This window comes from Mytilus trossulus, chromosome 10 (genome assembly GCF_036588685.1).
Source record: "Mytilus trossulus isolate FHL-02 chromosome 10, PNRI_Mtr1.1.1.hap1, whole genome shotgun sequence".
In the NCBI taxonomy this organism is placed as follows: domain Eukaryota; kingdom Metazoa; phylum Mollusca; class Bivalvia; order Mytilida; family Mytilidae; genus Mytilus; species Mytilus trossulus.
In genome coordinates this window covers 37,879,117-37,899,647 of record NC_086382.1, presented here as the reverse complement: position 1 = coordinate 37,899,647, position 20,531 = coordinate 37,879,117, and the positions used below count along the sequence as shown (strand labels likewise).

General features: G+C 33.4%; 1 protein-coding gene across 6 annotated transcripts in view; it reads right to left on the bottom strand.

Annotated features, from left to right (window-relative positions):
• Window positions 1–20,531, bottom strand: part of LOC134687308 (inositol 1,4,5-triphosphate receptor associated 2-like) — a 126,824-nt gene that overhangs the window by 48,470 nt on the left and 57,823 nt on the right. For all 6 annotated transcript variants that reach the window (XM_063547487.1, XM_063547484.1, XM_063547488.1 and 3 more), the window contains 2 exons: window positions 19,405–19,469; window positions 15,053–15,175 (listed from right to left, as the gene is read on the bottom strand). In XM_063547487.1, coding sequence (XP_063403557.1) covers window positions 15,053–15,175; window positions 19,405–19,469 — 188 coding nt within the window. The remainder of the gene's footprint in view (window positions 1–15,052; window positions 15,176–19,404; window positions 19,470–20,531) is intronic.

The window sequence follows — 20,531 nt, the reverse complement described above, 5'->3', positions numbered from 1 at the left end:
AGCAGTTTTCATATTACTTTTTTTATACAACAAACAATGTTTTGTAGCACTGTGACGAATAATCATCAAGCAAAGAGTACTTAAAGCAACAAATAATTTTAAGCTTTTTCAGTGGCATAAATAACATATCACTGATTAGAGGATTCAGTTTTTTTTGGGGATTATTGACTGGTGGTAAATGATGTCATTCTTCTGTCATTGAAGAATTGTTCCTTTTGTGAAATAATAACATACCCTACAGGGGGTTATTTTTGCGGGTGTAAAATTTTATGATTTTCATTGGATAAGGTTTACGAAATATTGTGGGGGAATCAAAACTTTAATCAATATCTATGTATGTACAGTTATAATTGAGCAGAATTTACTTTGGCAATTTTGTTCTATCCGCGAAAAATAAGCAAAAATTTACACCCTGCAAAAATAACCTGCTATATGGTATTAAGCATTGTGACATAGGAAATGTAATGGAAAATACACATATTTGAAAGTCGTCTCTGAAGCAAACAAATCATATTTCCAGCAATGAACAGTTTATTTAAAAAACCAATTTATATATATTTTTTATGTAATTCTTTTCTGTCATAACTGTTTCAGTTTTCTCTTCTAAACAAAATTGGGAATTGAAATGGTGAAAGTGTCAAAGCAATAATAGTTTTATTGCATTGATTTTATACCATTGAAATCACAAAGATTCTGCTTGGATTACAATTATACAATAAACGACCTTTCATACTGCAAGTGATAAAAATCACCAGGCTAGTGGACAAAGATTCAATTTGTAATGGTTTCTGATGTTGTCAGAGACATTTGGTAATGATAGATATTGATCAATATAGAAACACAGACAAGTCAATATCCTATGGACATAATTTCATTTATCTGCTGAATTTGATTTTCTTACTATTTTAGAGTGGCTACTTTATAGTAGTTTGACCTTTAGCTTTCTGTAGTGTCAAGAGTATTTTGACCCTGCTTTCCAAATTATGTGCCTTCTTTTATTTACTTGTTTTGGTTTAGAGGTGTAATACCACCAAATCATGGTACGTCTTGTGTATCATTTTCAACTGTTTGTAGGCAGATAAGATAGATATTTGATCATTTATTGGTCCACACTCTATTCTAACTTGATGCGGCTTGGTTCGGATTTGTTGAAGAAATTATGCTCAAATCGCTGTAGATGTTGTCTTTCATTATACTAGTTTTTTCTCAAACTATTGAACTGATTATGACAAAACTTGACAGAAATGCTTGAAATAACCAGTATTACAAAGGGAAAAAGTCACATTCAGTTTATTGAACAAAAAGGTCTTCTCTGACATTCTGACTGTAATTAAACAATTTTAGTTATGTTTTTTACTTTTACAATAAACTGTATAAACAGCTGAAAAGAGTTTAGGGTCCATATAAAACTGTTGCTGTATGGGTTTTTCTTATTGCTGAATGTTCTACGAGTTGCCTATGATTGCTTACATCCACTGCGTTTGAACTTCAGTGGATAGTTATCTCATTTGACACATCTCCATATTTCATTTTCTTTTTACCCCTGTACCAATTATAGTATATTTCTTTCAGAGATTATCAGTTGTTGGTGGTTAATCATGGACTGTTGTGTTGTTTGAAATTTTTGGTAATACTTTGGATTCAAATATTTTTTGTGGGTTAAGCTAAACTGAAATCTTCATGGCTTTTTCTAACTTCATGATTTTGCCAAAGTCTGTATACAAGCCTAAGGGGAATTTGTCATTCTTTCAACAATCTCTTTTGTGGTATACCTACTGTAAATTCAAAAACTAAAGTGGCAGAGATGTAAACCCAATAATTTAAATTCGCATTTTAAAATATTTTATATGGATTAAACAAGATTTTTCTCAAAATCGTAAAAATGAAAATCGCATTTATGTTTAAAATGACAAAATCGCAATAATAAAGCCACACAATCATTTCTGAATTTACAGTATATCCAAGAAATCAAAGGAAATTGTATCCAATGAATAATAATTAATCCAAAGTACCTGTTTCATTTTATATTTTATCTACATTTGCAAATATTTTTAAGGAAAACTGACTTGGTATAGAAATCCTGATTAATTCTGAAAGCAAACTCTGCATGGTATCACAAATTAATTTACCTTCTAATTTGCAATTTATCAAAAATTATCTTCCACAAAGAAAACAATTAACACATCGTTTTACAGTACTTTGAAGTTTAATTATGCATATGAACCATATTGCATCAATAATAATCTAAAATATCAATTCATCATAGAGCATAACACTCTATGGGTACCAGATAATTAGACAGTGTATTGCTGTATAAACTTTTCAAAAGCAAATGCTATATGATCTGAAGGTTAAATAAATTTCAATTATAAGTCTTGGATTTTATTCCCTTGTTATAAAAAAACCAAATGGACAATGCAGAAAATGATACATGTACTGTAAATTAAGAAATGATTGTGTGCAATTATTATTGCGATTTTGTCATTTTCAGAGATAAATAGGATTTTTAATTTTTACAGTTTTGAGAAAAAACCTGTTGAATTCATATAAAATATTTCAAAATGTGAGTTTAAATTATTGTGTTTACAACTCTGTTGAATTTTTCGCTATTATAAAAACCTTGCATTAATTTCTGAATTAGAGTAATATATGATATGGATATAAACCCTGCTTTGCTCTAGACTGACAGATGAGCCCAATTTTAATGCAGTAGATCATCATATAGGTAACAGTCTGAAAGGAAGACATGATCACACTATATTCTGACCCCGAGCTGACCAGTCCATGCTTGTACTCCAAAATGCTGGGTGCTTAGCCGAAGAGCAGCAAATGCAAATTTTTAAGTCTTTAGCTTGACCTGGCTGGGTTGAAACCCCTGCAAGAGATGAGCATGCTGTCATGAGACCCCTGAAAGAGATGAGCATGCTACCATGAGACCCCTGCAAGAGATGAGCATGCTGTCATGAGACCCCTGCAAGAGATGAACATACTACCATGAGACCCCTGCAAGAGATGAGCATACTACCATGAGACCCCTGCAAGAGATGAGCATGTTACCATGAGACCCTGCAAGAGATGAGCATACTACCATGAGACCCCTGCAAGAGATGAACATGCTACCATGAGACCCCTGCAAGAGATGAGCATGCTACCATGAGACCCCTGCAAGAGATGAGCATGCTGTCATGAGACCCCTGCAAGAGATGAGCATACTATCACGAGACCCCTGCAAGAGATGAGCATACTATCATGAGCCCCTGCAAGAGATGAGCATGCTACCATGAGACCCCTGCAAGAGATGAGCATGCTGTCATGAGACCCCTGCAAGAGATGAGCATACTACCACGAGACCCCTGCAAGAGATGAGCATACTACCATGAGACCCCTGCAAGAGATGAGGATGCTACCATGAGACCCCTGCAAGAGATGAGCATGCTACCATGAGACCCCTGCAAGAGATGAGGATGCTACAATGAGACCCCTGCAAGAGATGAGCATGCTACCATGAGACCCCTGCAAGAGATGAACATTCTACCATGAGACCCCTGCAAGATATGAGCATACTACCATGAGACCCCTGCAAGAGATGAGCATGCTACCATGAGACCCCTGCAAGAGATGAGCATGCTGTCATGAGACCCCTGCAAGAGATGAGCATACTACCACGAGACCCCTGCAAGAGATGAGCATACTACCATGAGACCCCTGCAAGAGATGAGGATGCTACCACGAGACCCCTGCAAGAGATGAGCATACTACCATGAGACCCCTGCAAGAGATGAGCATACTACCATGAGACCCCTGCAAGAGATGAACATACTACCATGAGACCCCTGCAAGAGATGAGGATGCTACCACGAGACCCCTGCAAGAGATGAGCATACTACCATGAGACCCCTGCAAGAGATGAGCATACTACCATGAGACCCCTGCAAGAGATGAGCATACTACCATGAGACCCCTGCAAGAGATGAGCATGCTACCATGAGACCCCTGCAAGAGATGAGCATGCTACCATGAGACCCCTGCAAGAGATGAGCATGCTGTCATGAGACCCCTGCAAGAGATGAGCATACTATCATGAGACCCCTGCAAGAGATGAGCATGCTACCATGAGACCCCTGCAAGAGATGAGGATGCTACCAATAGACCCCTGCAAGAGATGAGCATGCTACCATGAGACCCCTGCAAGAGATGAGCATACTACCATGAGACCCCTGCAAGAGATGAGCATACTACCACGAGACCCCTGCAAGAGATGAGGATGCTACCACGAGACCCCTGCAAGAGATGAGCATACTACCACGAGACCCCTGCAAGAGATGAGCATGCTGTCATGAGACCCCTGCAAGAGATGAGCATACTACCACGAGACCCCTGCAAGAGATGAGCATACTACCACGAGACCCCTGCAAGAGATGAGCATACTACCACGAGACCCCTGCAAGAGATGAGGATGCTACCACGAGACCCCTGCAAGAGATGAGCATGCTGTCATGAGACCCCTGCAAGAGATGAGCATACTACCATGAGACCCCTGCAAGAGATGAACATACTACCATGAGACCCCTGCAAGAGATGAGGATGCTACCATGAGACCCCTGCAAGAGATGAGCATGCTGTCATGAGACCCCTGCAAGAGATGAGCATACTACCATGAGACCCCTGCAAGAGATGAGCATACTATCATGAGCCCCTGCAAGAGATGAGCATGCTACCATGAGACCCCTGCAAGAGATGAGCATGCTGTCATGAGACCCCTGCAAGAGATGAGCATACTACCACGAGACCCCTGCAAGAGATGAGCATACTACCACGAGACCCCTGCAAGAGATGAGCATACTACCACGAGACCCCTGCAAGAGATGAGCATGCTACCACGAGACCCCTGCAAGAGATGAGCATACTACCATGAGACCCTTGCAAGAGATGAGCATGCTACCATGAGACCCCTGCAAGAGGTGAGCATACTACCATGAGACCCCTGCAAGAGATGAGGATGCTACCATGAGACCCCTGCAAGAGATGAACATTCTACCATGAGACCCCTGCAAGAGATGAGCATACTACCATGAGACCCCTGCAAGAGATGAGCATTCTGTAATGAGACCCCTGCAAGAGATGAGCATGCTACCATGAGACCCTGCAAGAGATGAGCATACTACCATGAGACCCCTGCAAGAGATGAGCATACTACCATGAGACCCCTGCAAGAGATGAGCATGCTACCATGAGACCCTGCAAGAGATGAACATTCTACCATGAAACCCCTGCAAGAGATGAGCATGCTACCATGAGACCCCTGCAAGAGATAAGCATGCTACCATAAGCAGTTAAATTGTCATTGATGGGCCATTACTCCTATAAGGCAGATGATTTTTACTGTATAGTTTCTCAACAGTTTTCATATTTTTTATTATTTTTTTTACATATGTTGTATAAAAATTATCACTGTACGGTAATAACTCCTGAAGAAAGTCATTCAATAAATTGGTCAATGGTAATTTCATGGTAAATAAATTTTGACCTAAATGATTTAACACTGATTCATAAGATTGGTGGTTCTCATGACATAAAGCAGGGATTTGTAGTACAAGTAAACTGTACCTGCTCACTATTTTAATCTTTTACTGCTTCAACTTTGCATGTATAGGCTAAATAGTGTAGATTTACCCCTGTGTTCTATTTTTATCATGTCTGACAACAAACAAAAATCTTAGGTTTAAACATGAAAAAAAAACAACACTTATAAGATACGAGAATATTATTTTTGCATGCCAGATGCATGTTTCTTCTACAAACGAATTCAAAAAGCTAAAAGGCCAAATAAAGTTTGAAGTTTCAGAGAGCTGAGGACCTAAAATTCCTAAAGGTTTTATTAAATACAGCTAAGGTATGAGGACCAATAGCTCACATACTACAAAATATTAAACTGGTTTGCTCAGATAAGAGAAAGAAACAAGTGAAACTGCGAGCTACTGCTCACTGATGATACTCCCGCCGCAAGTGGATAATATTAATAGTGTAAAAATATGCAAGTGTTCGGTAAACAGGAAATTGTCGAGTGACGAATCTGAAAGCGCAAAACACTGTATAGCTGACTTAGATAAACCCTGAAACCAAATTTCAGAAATCCTTGTATTGTAGTTCCTGAGAAAAATGCGACGAAAAATATTCATGGGACAGACGGACTGACTGACTGATGGAAGGATAGACAGAGGTAAAACAGTATATCCCCCCTTTTTTAAAGCGGGGGTATAAATATCATCAGACCAAAAGGAAGCACATTCCGAACTTATTCAAGTATAAAATAATAAAATGCTTTCCTTACTTAAAATATGAACTTTACAAAAACGTCTGAGTTGTTTTCCACATTATAAACAGACAAATCTCTCTTTTTTTCAATTCAATGCATAGACCAAAATTATAGAAAAATAATATTTTACAGCTTAAACATTTAAATGTCTTAAAGGTGTCTGTCGATTATTGAGATTTTAACAAAAGATTACAACTAATTAAAGAAACTATTTATATCTATATTAAACCCGGAACAGATTATAAATGTGTTATTGTTACGTTAAAACACATAAAAATATCACCTACCTCCATGTTTGTATGTACGATATATCCTTGAGCAAAACCATCAATACAACTGCATGGTCAGAGAATGATACCTCAAATTTTGAAACTCAATCATGCATGTAAAGTAAACGATACATTAAATCCCAGGTCTACTGATCACAAATAAAAATTTAAATCCCCTTTTTTCAGTTACGTAAAAGTGCATGCACGGCAATTACATATACAAAATACCGAAACTTCCTCAAAAGAGTCTATTATGTTTCCCACTAAAAATATATCTGCTTACAATATAATCAGTGCAAGCATGTCGAGGATGAAGTAAAATAAGGTTTGTTTTACTTATAACAAATTGTATGAGGACATCTGCATTCACAACCCATTGATTTTGATGCATTACTTATCATTAACAGAAAAAAAGGTGCTGTCAACTGGAGATTATAAGTTAACTAGAAATGTGACAAAAAAAAAAACCTGAAATCTTTTTAAGGATTTATCTTATAACTTGTATATACCAAAACATTCATGTTTTTCCTGTTTGAATGGTTTTACACTAGTTATTTTTGGGGCCTTTTATAGCTTGCTGTTTGGTGTGAGCCATGGCTCCTTGTTGAAGGCCGTACCTTGACCTATAATAATTTACTTTTATAAATTGTTATTTGGATGGAGAGTTGTCTCATACCACATCTTTCTATATCTATTTAAATATTTCTCTTTTCCATTGCTAATGAAGCAACATTTTTCTCTATTTATCAACTTATTGACAGTTAAAAAAAGAAACTGCAATAAAAAAGCACACATTTTTGATGAAATTACTTGCAGAACTGGAAAATCTGTAAACCAGAAATTACATGTTCAAAGAATTTCAAAATTTTATATGTATGCAAACTTTGTAAAAACCATTAAATCAAATATTTTTGAAAATAACCAAATTCTTAAACCAAAAAATTTGGTATCCATGAAGATATTAAATAGATTCAAAAGAGGAGAGACTGAAATTTTATCTTTCTATTTTAGGTTTGTGATTAGGTCAGTTTAAGATGAGCTACTAGTAAGTCAATGAAGAGGTTTCATATCAAATCAATCCATATCCATTTAATATAAAAATCATATAAAAATATCTGTATTAATGGTTATACATGTACAAATATATATTTTTTCAAATTTTTTCATGATAAGCAAAAGTTCTTACATTCATTCTGGGGATCAATAATTCCGTGTACAACACAAATAATAAGAGGTCGGATTCTGAAGAAGAAATAGAATATGTTCATCGTGATATTCTATATCTGGCATTGTAACTTCTGTGAAATCAATTGATTTGAATACCTATATTCAAACTAATTACGAACACACCCATATAGCTGGATTATAATAAGGTGAAAGCAAACGTAAAAAAAATACAATGTGCCATTTTTTTTTATGTTTCACAGCTGTTTTATATTCTATTGTGTTTAAGCTTTCTGATATACTTCAGGGACGATGGGTACAAATATTTTGCACTAATTGCTAATAATAATAGCATCCAGAATAATGCAAAGAACTCAAGCTGATGCTTATACCAAAGATAATAGAAAAAAAGACTATTTCTTCATTCAACAACCAGCTCTGCTGTGACTAAAGAATTGTTCATATTTTCAAAAGTTTGTCATTACCAATATGTAATACATGTACAATTTAATGTATTACTTAATAAATAGCAGAATCTTAGGTAAAGGGATTTCCAGTTTCATCAATTTCATTTGATGACTCTTTACACCAATAATTTGATTTTCTTTGTTTTAATGCTACTTTTAAGCACCGCTTATGGGGTATTTTGTGGCGGCCAGTTTTTATTGGTTGAGGAAGCCAGAATGCCAGGAGAAAAAACCACTGATCTTTGATAGACAAACTGACAATCCTTAGGTCAATTAAGATTGGAGCCAAGTACAACCACATGAGCAGGATTCAAAATCACAACCTCAGTGTTGACTGGCTAGTGATTACAGTAGTAACTAGTAACTACACTTGGCCGCGGAGGCCCCTAATTCCACCTATAAAGAGAATTGATAATGGAGACATCTCAGAGACCCATGAATACCGGTAGTTGCATTTTTTTCATTTATATTTGTACAGAATATGAATTTAAAGTCATAAGAAACGAGTGACCAGTGAAAAAAAATGTTCTACCAATTCTTAAACCAATGCATACAAGCATCATCAACTTAGTCTTCTGTGCTCAAATTTATCATTTTTTTCGTGTAAATTTCGTATAATCGTCAATTTTTTTTTTCAATCGGTCAGTGTTATTGTGAAAATATGGCAGGTAATTAAAGTTCGTGTTTTGAAGCCGAAGTTTAACGATTGTCACCTGTTTGTCAACAATTGACGAAAAATAAACAAAAAAGCATGGAAATTGAGCATGTGTTTAACATGTAAATTCAGATAATAATTTATTTTAAGGACATCCATGCGTATTGTGGTCTTTTTTGATTTGAGGTTTCTTATGACTTTAAGATCTGAAGAAAGAACTTTTTTTTTAAATTTCAAAGATCATATTTCCAGCAAAATTTTGAAGTAGATGAAAAAAGTTTAGAAATAGTTTTTGAAAAATGATATTTAAAATCACAAAACTGCTGGCTATATACATGATGTAGAAATTCAAATAATTCAAATTTAATCAAATTCGTATGTAAAATAGCTAAATTAGGGGCTTAAATTAACAACTTTTTCATTTGACTTAAATCTATACAAGTTCAAACAAACAAAATAATAATATAAGTGTGTAGTTTACATAACTCATGATTGACTTATCTTGATAACATTCCAGATAATTAGTGAAGACTTTGATACCATGAGGTTAATTATACAGTGAAATTCTTCTCAGCCATTGTAATGTTTACTAACAATCTTCAATATAATTTGAACATAGTGTCACATCAATGCATGCAAAAACTTTTTTTCATTTTTGTTGTTGAATAATAACCCATAATTATTGGATGTGCAAGTTTATTAGTATGGCAACACAAGTGAACAATTAGCACTGTACTGGTGCATGCAAAAACTGTTTCCTTTTTTGTTGATAATAAGCTATAATTATTGGAGATGTAATTGAAATCTTAGCATGTCAAACATATTTAAACATAGCTCTTCACTGGTGCATGATTAAACTTCTACTTTTTTGTAGATAATAACATGCAATTATTGGGTATTAAGCTTGTTAGTATGACAGCATCATAAGATTTCATAAAGAGTGGGTGAGAAAGTCTCAAGCTACAGATCAATGTTTGTTTTCAGTGGTGGATCCAGGGGATAGGGGACTTCTTGGGGTTGAAAACCCACCACTTTTTTTTTAAAAGATCACTGCTTTTGATGGGGACATACGGTTGGACTATATGTGACAGTGTATCTTTAGAACAAAACCCAAAACCGGAGTAACCCTAAATTGGCCTTTAAAACAGAAAGTAGAATAGAGCATAAGGTACTTGTAAGCTAAATATAAATTGATTGTTGGTGTTTTAACATCACCTTTAAGCTCCACATTTTGGGCTATATCGTGGTGGCCATTTTTTATTGGTGCAGGAAACCAGAGTGCCTGGAGAAAACCACAGACCTTCAATAAGAAAACTGACAATACTAGTCAATTACTCCTAGTTGAGTGCAATCACACAGGCTGGGTTCGAAACTCACAACCTCAGTGTTGACATGCTAAAACTACGTAGACCACTTGGCCGCGGAGGCCCCCTTAAATAGGATCTGTACAGATTGCACATATTTTTTTCCATCAAAATCTCAAGACCACCCTTCAACTGTTAAATAGTGGATTTTTTAAAATTTATGTTTATCCTGTGGCTTTGAACTTGACCTTGAGAACACACAACTTTGTTCAGCCTACAGTAATATACATCTTATACATCAAGCATAACACACTAAATGCATTACAAGGCTATGAGACATCAAATGAAAAAAGATGTTGATATACAACTTTTCATCCAAGCAAAATAGTTCTGAATTTTGAACTCACTTCTACTGATGGTTTCAATAATAATATTATAAAAAAAGAAGATGTGGTATGATTGCCAATGAGACAACTCTCCACAACAGATCAAAATGATACGTACAGAACTTAGTTTGTTTGAACTTAAATGCATTTAATAAAAAATATACTACCCTGAATTACACAAGCAGTCTCTTAGAAATGTATCATTAAAAAAACATGATCAATAAATTTGTGTAGAAAAATCTTTAAGCATGTTCCTTGCAATTAACACTTCTTACACATTCTAAAAAACAAATCAAAAATAACTTTTTTTATAATAGAAAACAACGATTCACCATTCTATCAAATTTGTAACAAAATATTTTGTATGTCTAGTTTTATTGTTATTAAGGTTTTCACATTTCATCAAAAATGTTATTAGGTCCTTTATATGTTAACATAATTTTTTTTAAAGTAAATTTTTTTAAATTTTCTTGCAAAAGCATAATAACCAATACCTTGTATTTCAGCATCGTAAAGCACATGAAAAAACACACACTCAGCTGGTTTGAAAGTGGGCTTGCCAATATTCTAACACCTTTACATTTTAATTAAAAATATGTAATCCTACAGCTGCCATTTTTTTTTATTGACCATTGCAAGTGCTAGACTAATTTTTTTAGTCAATTGATATCCGTTTGTACTCGTGAGAAAGATAGTACAGAAAGATGTGTTAATAATATATATACAAGGTTTTCAAACACCATCCCCTCCTCCCCCCCCCCTGTGGAAATAAAACCATATAACCCAAGTACAACTTCCTAAATTCTGTTCCAATACAACTTTACATATAAACAACACTTACCATGTACAAACAGAAGCTTATTCCTCTCACCCAATTAACACTATGGTCAGTGAAATTGACCTCTGGGTTAAAAACCAATATATGTACTGATGAGAATACAAGATGACACACCAGGAAAGTCAATTAAATGCTACAAAGTAAAATGTACTGACACCTGATAGGTAGGGAGGAGATAATACAAGCTTACAATGACTTAAACCAACCCCACTTAGATCTAAACATCTGAAGCATTTGTACACAATGTAACATTTATCATCCTCATGTCATAAATAATAATCTTTAGGACAGGAGGAATATCTTTAATTGATAAGAAATTATGGCTACCTAGTTTTATTGATAATGACAAGTGCACTGGCTGTGTATCAAATACATGCAAGTGAATTGAACCACATGCTATCTTCTGTATACATTAGACAATAATATTGTCAAAGATCATATATCTTAATTTCTTGTTGAAAATGTGATAAATCTATATATAAGCTCAACATGAAATCTGTAGATCCAAAATTGCCCCCAGATACACAGAAATATGGAAATGTTTGAATTTTGGACTATCCCCTCCTCCCCCACCCCCCAATCTTATTTGAAATTTTTGGGATCAAATACTATATTACCTTTCAATAATGGCATATTTTGGAAGACCCCCTCCCCCCTTTTTATTTGAAATAGTTTGAATCAGCTAATCATTGACATTTCCGATAATTGTGAAGACTGAATATTGACCTTCAGAAATGAGGTTTGGCATTTAAAATGGGACGGAAAGAAGGACGGTATAGGGTAACACTTAATGCTCCAGTTACCTATACAGGGAGGGCATAAAAAATATACCAATTTTAAAGTTTCTTCAAGTTTACACAGATTTAAACATTCTAACCCAAGGAGATACCAATTCATTGTTCTTTATAATCTTAACAACAGATCTTTACACGTCCATTACCAATGATAATTCACTTTTCAACAAATAAATCCTGAACATTACACAATGCTGTAAATGTGGTACACAAAGGGTTAAAATCAAGATTTTAAGTGCAAACTTATCAAAAGGATAGATTTCAAAATAATGTAATTTTTGGTAAATTCTCAAATACTGTAATTACAGTTGAATAATGTATGTTTCTTTGAGTGGGAGGATTTATATTATTTAAAGTGCAATAAAACATGAACTAAGCAGTAAATACATGGCCGCATATAATTGTAATATAATTTATTAGATACTTATTAAAAGATTATAGGGTGGGGTTAGTCAGACTATCATCTTATAATCCCACTGTAAATATCTCATTTGATATATGGTATATACTGATGACAATTTGAAGAAACTAAATAAATAAAAACATGAGGTTATAAAGAACATAAATCACCACCCCCATCACAGATCACTTAAAGATAAGAGATAACTAGAATAGTGATGGGAGCTATGACAGACAGACACTAGACTACTGAAGTTATGGATTCTTCGATTTTAACATTCTACCAAAGGCTGAAGTTTCAGATGCACCGTTTATTCATTTCTGAAGTCAAAAGAGTTTTTAGAGATATAGCTGTAATAAAGTTTATACAGATGCACAGGGTCTGCTAAGATGAACTAAGTTTTTGACCCCAACTTCCATTCGTTGAAAGAGACACACCTTTTAGAAGTAAAGGTTATAAAGAACATACATAACCACCCCCATCACAGATCACTCAAAGATAAGAGATAACTAGAAATAAGAAGTTTCTTCTATTTAAATATTCCACCTAAGGCAGAAGGTAATTCATCTCTGAAATCTTAAGTTTTTTTTTAGATAGAGCTGAAATAAGGTTTGTACAGATGTCGAGGTTGACTAAGATGAACTAAGTTTTTGAACCCGGTTGTTCAATGCCTGGTTTTCTTCCTTGAACTCCACAAAAAACTGGAAGTGAACTAAGGTGCTTTCAGATGAGTAAATAATTTCAGCTTAGCTTGTAAAAACAAATTCTGCTGAAATCTAGTGATTAATCAGAATTGATGACGTCATACAAGATAGTTTACAGGTACCCAAGAGAAAACTCTAAAGTCTTGTTAAAAATTGTTAACTTTAACATACCTAAACCTTGATTTACTAGCCTTGAGATAAAAGGCCAGCATTATTTTTGAACACTGACGCAATAAACCTACATCAGATGTTTGGTTTTTCCACAATTTTTTTAAAACAGAAGCCAAAACATATTTCTATCTGTTGTGTTATGTAATATGAAGCATCAGTGCTATAAAATAATCAAAGTGTTTAATGTACTATCTTTCTGTGATGTAGAAAATTATGTAATAGTACTACCCCACTGAGATAACATATGTAACAGTGTTTAAGTTTCTGGAATTCTGTACCTTGATCATGCATTTTCTCTAATATTTCTCTGCTTCCGTAATTATCAATCAGAAGTATTACTTAAATATTGATGATATATAAATTTAATGTTTTTCTATCTTTCTTGATCTATCCTTCAAAATTTTGTTATAAACAAATTATGACATAATTTGTTTTAATTCAAATAAAATATTTAATTGATAATCTTTAAAACAACATTTACGTGGTCCTCAGAAAGAAATTAAAATCATAACTTAAATCTAAATTTGTCTTTATGCATTGTTAGGTTTTTTTTCATGTAGATTTAAATTCCAGTGGTAAACAGAAGCTTTTAGTAAACCTTTAAAAAATCTTCAAAGTTTAAATTTTTTTCAACAGGTTATCAAGAAGTCTGGTCTCAAGTATTTCAAATTTAATTTTACGAAGATATGTCAACAAAGTAAAGACAAAGGGGGATAACTGCAACAAAACAACTTGTCAGTGCTATATTGAATCAAAATTAAATTAGAGAAAACATTACTAAGTTGTAAAACTTGTGTCTGATCCATTAGTCACAGTAAAATATGTTTAAACTAAACATTTGTTCAAAGACTGATTATTAGAAGCCAAAAAGTATAAATATCTTACTGTTCATTTATAGATTGCAGAACTTTCATCAAGATCCTTGTAAAAATCACCATGGTTATATTAAGAAACCATTAATTACTATCATTGCTATCAAATTGTCTAAATATTATTTAAAGAATATAATAATACAATTATTGGTTCAAAGACCATTCATGTCACCAGTACCTTTATGATAACTTTTCAACACACAATTTCTATTGGACAAACTACCAGTGTTTATAAGGGAGAAACCAATATATTTTTCTTTTTCAAAGGTAGATATTAATTTCTGTCAGCAGACCGAATATTTTGTTTTGGAAAAAATATACCAAGATAATCTATTCATCCTCTTGAGTATTGATAGTTACAAGGTACACTCAAACTTCAAAAAGTTTTTTTTTTTTATTGGAACTGTACTTAATCAAATATCCCCCAAAAATATTATAAGTACATAGACCTTGGTTTTAGACCATTTTGTATGATTCCAGTACCCCAGTGATAAAGGTTACTCTGGATTCATTTTTCATGGATTATATTTGAAAAGGTGGACAACAAATTAAAATGTTCATCAAAATACCAAATTCCTTCAGGCTTGTATTCCTAGAATTTGTTTTGAACAAAATCCAAACGAACAATGGTTCACCAAAATTTAATTTTTCCAGAGTCCACAAAAATGATAACCATGAAATAAATGAATTCCCTGTATTAAAGTAACCCTACCTGTCTAATTTGAGATAACTGTGAACTTGTGACTTTCATATCTGTATGTTCCATTTTCATTCCCTCAATGGGAGATAACCCATCCACCTCACACTCTTCCTTTTCTACTGGCTCTTCTAAAGTCTGTAAAACCATTAAAAACATTATTACAAAACAGACAATGAAAAATCTTCCTAAATTCCTGTATCTAGATAAAACCTGAAATGGAGAAACATTCACTGCAATAAAACTCTGATGGATCTTAAGTAATTACATCATATTATCCCCATTAAACCAGGATGCTTAAAAGTTCTTTCAGTTCGAAGATACTTAATATTCTAAGTAAAAGTACATAATCTTTATGCCATAGAGTTACATAGAATTGAATAAAGATTTGTCGGCTCACATTCAATAACCTTAGTACTTTTATGTTGTAATATGAATTTAGCCTGCAGAAATTACAGTTTTCAAAAGTACATTTTAATATCAATATTTATGTCAAAGCCAACATTATTACACAAATTGATATCTGATGTCAGAAAAAATAATATAAAATTATTAATTAATAAAACTGGAGACTCCACTAAGCCTGTATTAAGTAAATAATCTGTAATGGATGTTTTTATTTCAAACTGACAAGAGGCTTTCAAGAGCCTGAATCGCTCACCTTATTTTTTTGGTTAAATCACTCATCAATGATTATTTTGGCTTTTCAATTTATTTAAATGTTCTTTGAATCTTCCTATTTTTTTCAAAAGCAAAAAAAATAAAATCATTTTCTCCTATGTTCTATTTTAGCCATATATAGGAGCTATGTTTCTTGACATACAAGGAAATAATATAAAAAATTTATACTAGATACTCTGAAACTCATTTAGCCTAAGTTTGGCTGAAATTGATACAGCAGTTTTAAAGGAGAAGATTTTTTAAAGTAAGTCAACATGATGAACAAATTGTGAAAAAAGTCTTTAAAGGGCAATAACTTATTAAAGGGTCAATTGACAATTATGGTCAAATTGACTTATTTGTAGATCTTACTTTGCTTAACATTTTTGCTATAAACAGTTTATCTGCATCTATTATAATATTCAAGATAATAACCAAAAACTGCAAAATTTCTTTAAAATCATCAATTCAGGGGCATTATACCTGAAAAACCAGTTACTGTAAATTCAGAAATTATTGCGTGCATTTATTATTGCGATATTGTCAGTTTAGACTGGAATGCGATTTTAATTTTTACGATATTGAGAAAAATCCTGTTAAATTCATATGAAATATTTCAAAATGCGAGTTTAAATTATTGCGTTTACAACTCAGTCACATTTTTCGCAATAATAAAAACCTCGCATTAATTTCTGAATTTACAGTACCCAATTCAGCTGAAAATTGCAGGACAGGTAGACCTTGACATTATAAATACTTTAACTTCTTGTCTTATTTGCTCTAAATGCTGGAGTTTTTGAGATTTAAGCCAAAAACTGCATTTTACTCTGTGTTCTATTTTTAGCCATGACGGCCATGTTTTTTGACGAAATAGAAAATAAAACATAAACTTTATTTTATACACCCTACTGATCATTCAGTTGAAGTGTGGTTGAATTTGGTTGAGTAGTTTTAGAGAAGATTTTTTAAAGTTAGCAAATATGATGAACAAATTGTGAAAAATTGTCATTAGGGGACAATAACCCCTTAAGGGGTCAATTGACAATTTTGGTCATAATAACTTATTTGTAGATCTTACTTTGCTGATCATTTTTGCTGTTTACAGTTTATCTTTATCTATAATAATATTCAAGATAATGACCAAAAACTGCAAAATTTCCTTAAAATTAACAATTTAGGGGCAGCAACCCAACAATGGGTTGTTTGATTCACCTGAAAATATAAGGAGCTGATAGATCTTGACCTAAAGAACATTGTTACTCATGTCAGATTTGCTCTAAATGCTTTCGTTTTTGAGATATAAGCCAAACACTGCATTTGACCCCTATGTTCTATTTTTAGCAATGGCGACCATGTTTGTTGATAGATCAAAACTTCGGATACAATTTATAAACTAGATACCCGAAAGGAACATTCAGTTAAAGTTTGGAAGTATTTGGCCTAGTATTTTCAGAGGAGAAGATTTTTGAAATAGTTTACAACGACGACGACATACGACGGACGCCAAGTGATGGCATAAGCTCACTTGGCCCTTTGGGCCAGGTGAGCTAAAAATGAACAAGAATGTGTCCATACAATCAACTGCATCATAAAACTACCTCAACCAAAAACTTTTACCTAAAGTGGGACAGACAGGTGGACGAAGGGACAAACAAACAGGCAGATGCACAGACCAGAAAACATAATGCCCATAAATGGTATCTTAATGATAGGAGAGTCAAAGAGCTGATAAGTTAAGATAAGTCAAGATAGGTAAATCTCAAGCTACTATGTTGTATCATTGAATAGACCTTCAGGGCTTAAGGATGTACTCTTCTGACGATTTTAACGTAATTTGGAAGTGGTCAACGGGAGATAACTCGCGATTGACTTCGATGTCGCAAAATGGCTGAAAAAGTCATATTTCGCAGAAGATAAAAATTATCGTTTAAATGTACATTAATTGTTTCTATATATTCATTAAGTTGAAAATGAATTAATAAAACTTGAATAGAAATGGTTGTATAAAATTAGAACGACTTACTCAAAGTCCCGGATGTCAGTCGGCAATGTAAACAATCGTCTGCCGGTAGATATTGTTGACATTGATTATGGTACGCAAAGTGAAAGGTTTTAAGAGTAAAAAGCAGACGGAGCGGTTACTGAAGGTTCTACAGGGTCTAGTAGATCGGAGAAGGGAAAGATGTACAACAGATGGGAAGTATCTTTCCGTTTTCAAGGACCATTCTTATGCATCCGCGAATGATGGCAACCCCCCCATACACGTCGCGGAGCAGTTGTTTTCAACTTCTACAGAAACTTCCTGGTCTATGGGCAGACGTATAGTGGAACTTGGTGTACTTGCAGAGGGTCTGTCCGGCTGCAAAAAGTGTGGACTACCTCTGCAGTTGACGCATGCATCTGGCATTTTGACATATGGATTGTCAGCTATTATCAAGGTAAAAATTCACAGACATTTATATTTAATGTTTCCATCATAGAACATTGGAATATTACAACTGAATTATTCAGGACACAACTATTACTGAAAATTTGGAAAAATATAGAAATGGATCATCATAGGAGGCAATAAATTGGAAATCAGTTACATGGCCTTTGAAGAAAACCAAAAGGGAGCTTTAACATTCCATACATATTTATGTAGTTTCTTCAAATCATAAACATGTAATTGTAAGACATTTGGAAAGATCAATAGACCATAATATGTCTGGTCTACAAGCATTTGAAAAATTTTGAGCAAACTTATTTTTAAGTTCTTTTTTAAATAAACCAAAAGCTCTCTTTTCCTGGAATGAATCAAGCAGTATGCAATCAATATAGGTCTGTATACATTTAATTTCAACACTCCTTCAATTCAATTTGTAGTGTGAAGCTATTGTTTTATATTTTTTTTTAATATTTCAGTACGATCTTCAATCTTTAAAGAAACTGACAAGCATCAGAGGTATCAAGAATCTGATAACTGAAGACTCTTGTCTGTAGTTTAGCTTGCTACATTTGCCAGAACTTTAACAAACAGTTTCTACCTAATGTAAACAAGGCATTTAATGTGTAAAGCAGTGCTGTCTTACTTGATAATGGTTAATGATGTTTTCAGTAGTCACATGCAGATGTATAAATGGTGTTTAAATGATACTATCATTGCTGGTAATAATCTGGAATTCCTAATCATATATGCAATATATGTTTATATTTTTGATTACATTTTTGATTAATGGCAATGTGTTTATTAGTTATTGAGGCAGCAGACCAACAATCGAAAAAATCAAGACATCATTTCCGCTGTTTGGTTTATAGTCTTTTTGTCAAACTTTATAAAAAAATCTAATGATAAAATACAGGTCAGTTTATACCATCTCGCCCTTCACCCTTTGACCTTTCACAGTACAGTTATCTTAGAGAACCACTGTTTATTTTGTTACATAAATGTGAAATAAATTGAGAAAAAAAAAGTTCAACATTACATATCTTTAATATTATGATTTAAACTAGAGGCACCAAAGTATTTAAGAACCTGTGTCGGTGTACACATTCAACAAAGGACACTCTCCAATATTGTAGATGAGAACAGAAGTCATGACAAAAATTTCTGTTTTGTTGTTTTTTCATGACTAATTAAATATTGAAATTTAATCCACAAATGGGAATTTAAATTTAAATACAAATGTTGGTAAACTTATTTAATAGTATGCACATTATCTACTCACCAGCTTTTCAAGTTTGTTAGTTAGAGCTGAGGTCAATGACAAGCCTGAGTCATTACTACTAGAATCTACAAAATAAATCACATGAGAAAAATAAATTAGAAACAATCGATTTCTATACTATAAATATAAGGAGATTGCAAACTCCTCAGCATGCAAGGGCGAAATAATGAAAGCTTCAGGACATTTCTTTCCTTTACTGATTCTAAAAAGGTAAAAGAACAAATTAATAATTATTTCTGAATTTCAGTCATACTTATTTATACGCGTATCATGAAATTGAAAAAAAACAACCCCAAAAAACATGAAAAAAATTGTTCACAGTAAATTTTTCTTAATTTCATAATATATATACTAATGACTCAAGTTTCATGAATTGACGACAAATCATAATCTTGTGGATACTTCTTTTATGGTTTTGACAAATTCTGCATACCAAGCTATTGAAAACTTGCATTTTTGTGGATACACCATTGTTTGTGTATCATTTCTACCCACAAAAGAGTAGGACCAGTAACCATGACCTTATGTCTCCAATGCCTCCTATGCTTAATTCTGCAATTTCTATCTTTATAGATTATTGTTGATCATCTCAACGAGATTGATTTTCTCGCTTGATCCAGTTCAGCGAAAGCAAGAAAGGCAATCTAGTTGAGATGACCAATGATAATCTGTTTATCGCTATTTTACCTTTGATGACGCTGTCAATTTCATGTCAATTTCATTAGCAACGCCATGTGGCTTCTTAGTTTCTAGCGATAATTTTCCATCTCAAGCAAGTTGTAAGAAAAATAACACTGTATAATTGTCAAGTGACTAATAAGTTGACCATATTGGATATTAATACTCTGTTCACACGACAACTAAATAGGATTTGAAATCCGACTTGACAATACCAGTTTCCAATCACATATAATTCCAAAGTGAAAGCTCATTTTTTTTTTATCTGAGACAAACAACTTGGTGTAGGTGTTTTTTACACCGATTTCAACTAACATCAGGATTTGTGTCAAAAATACATGTATATACACATGAACACAATTGCATATTTCAATTATCCAAAATATATCAGGCTTACCATTTCTTATTTTTTAGCACCATAAAATCATGTACATGCATGAATATTAATT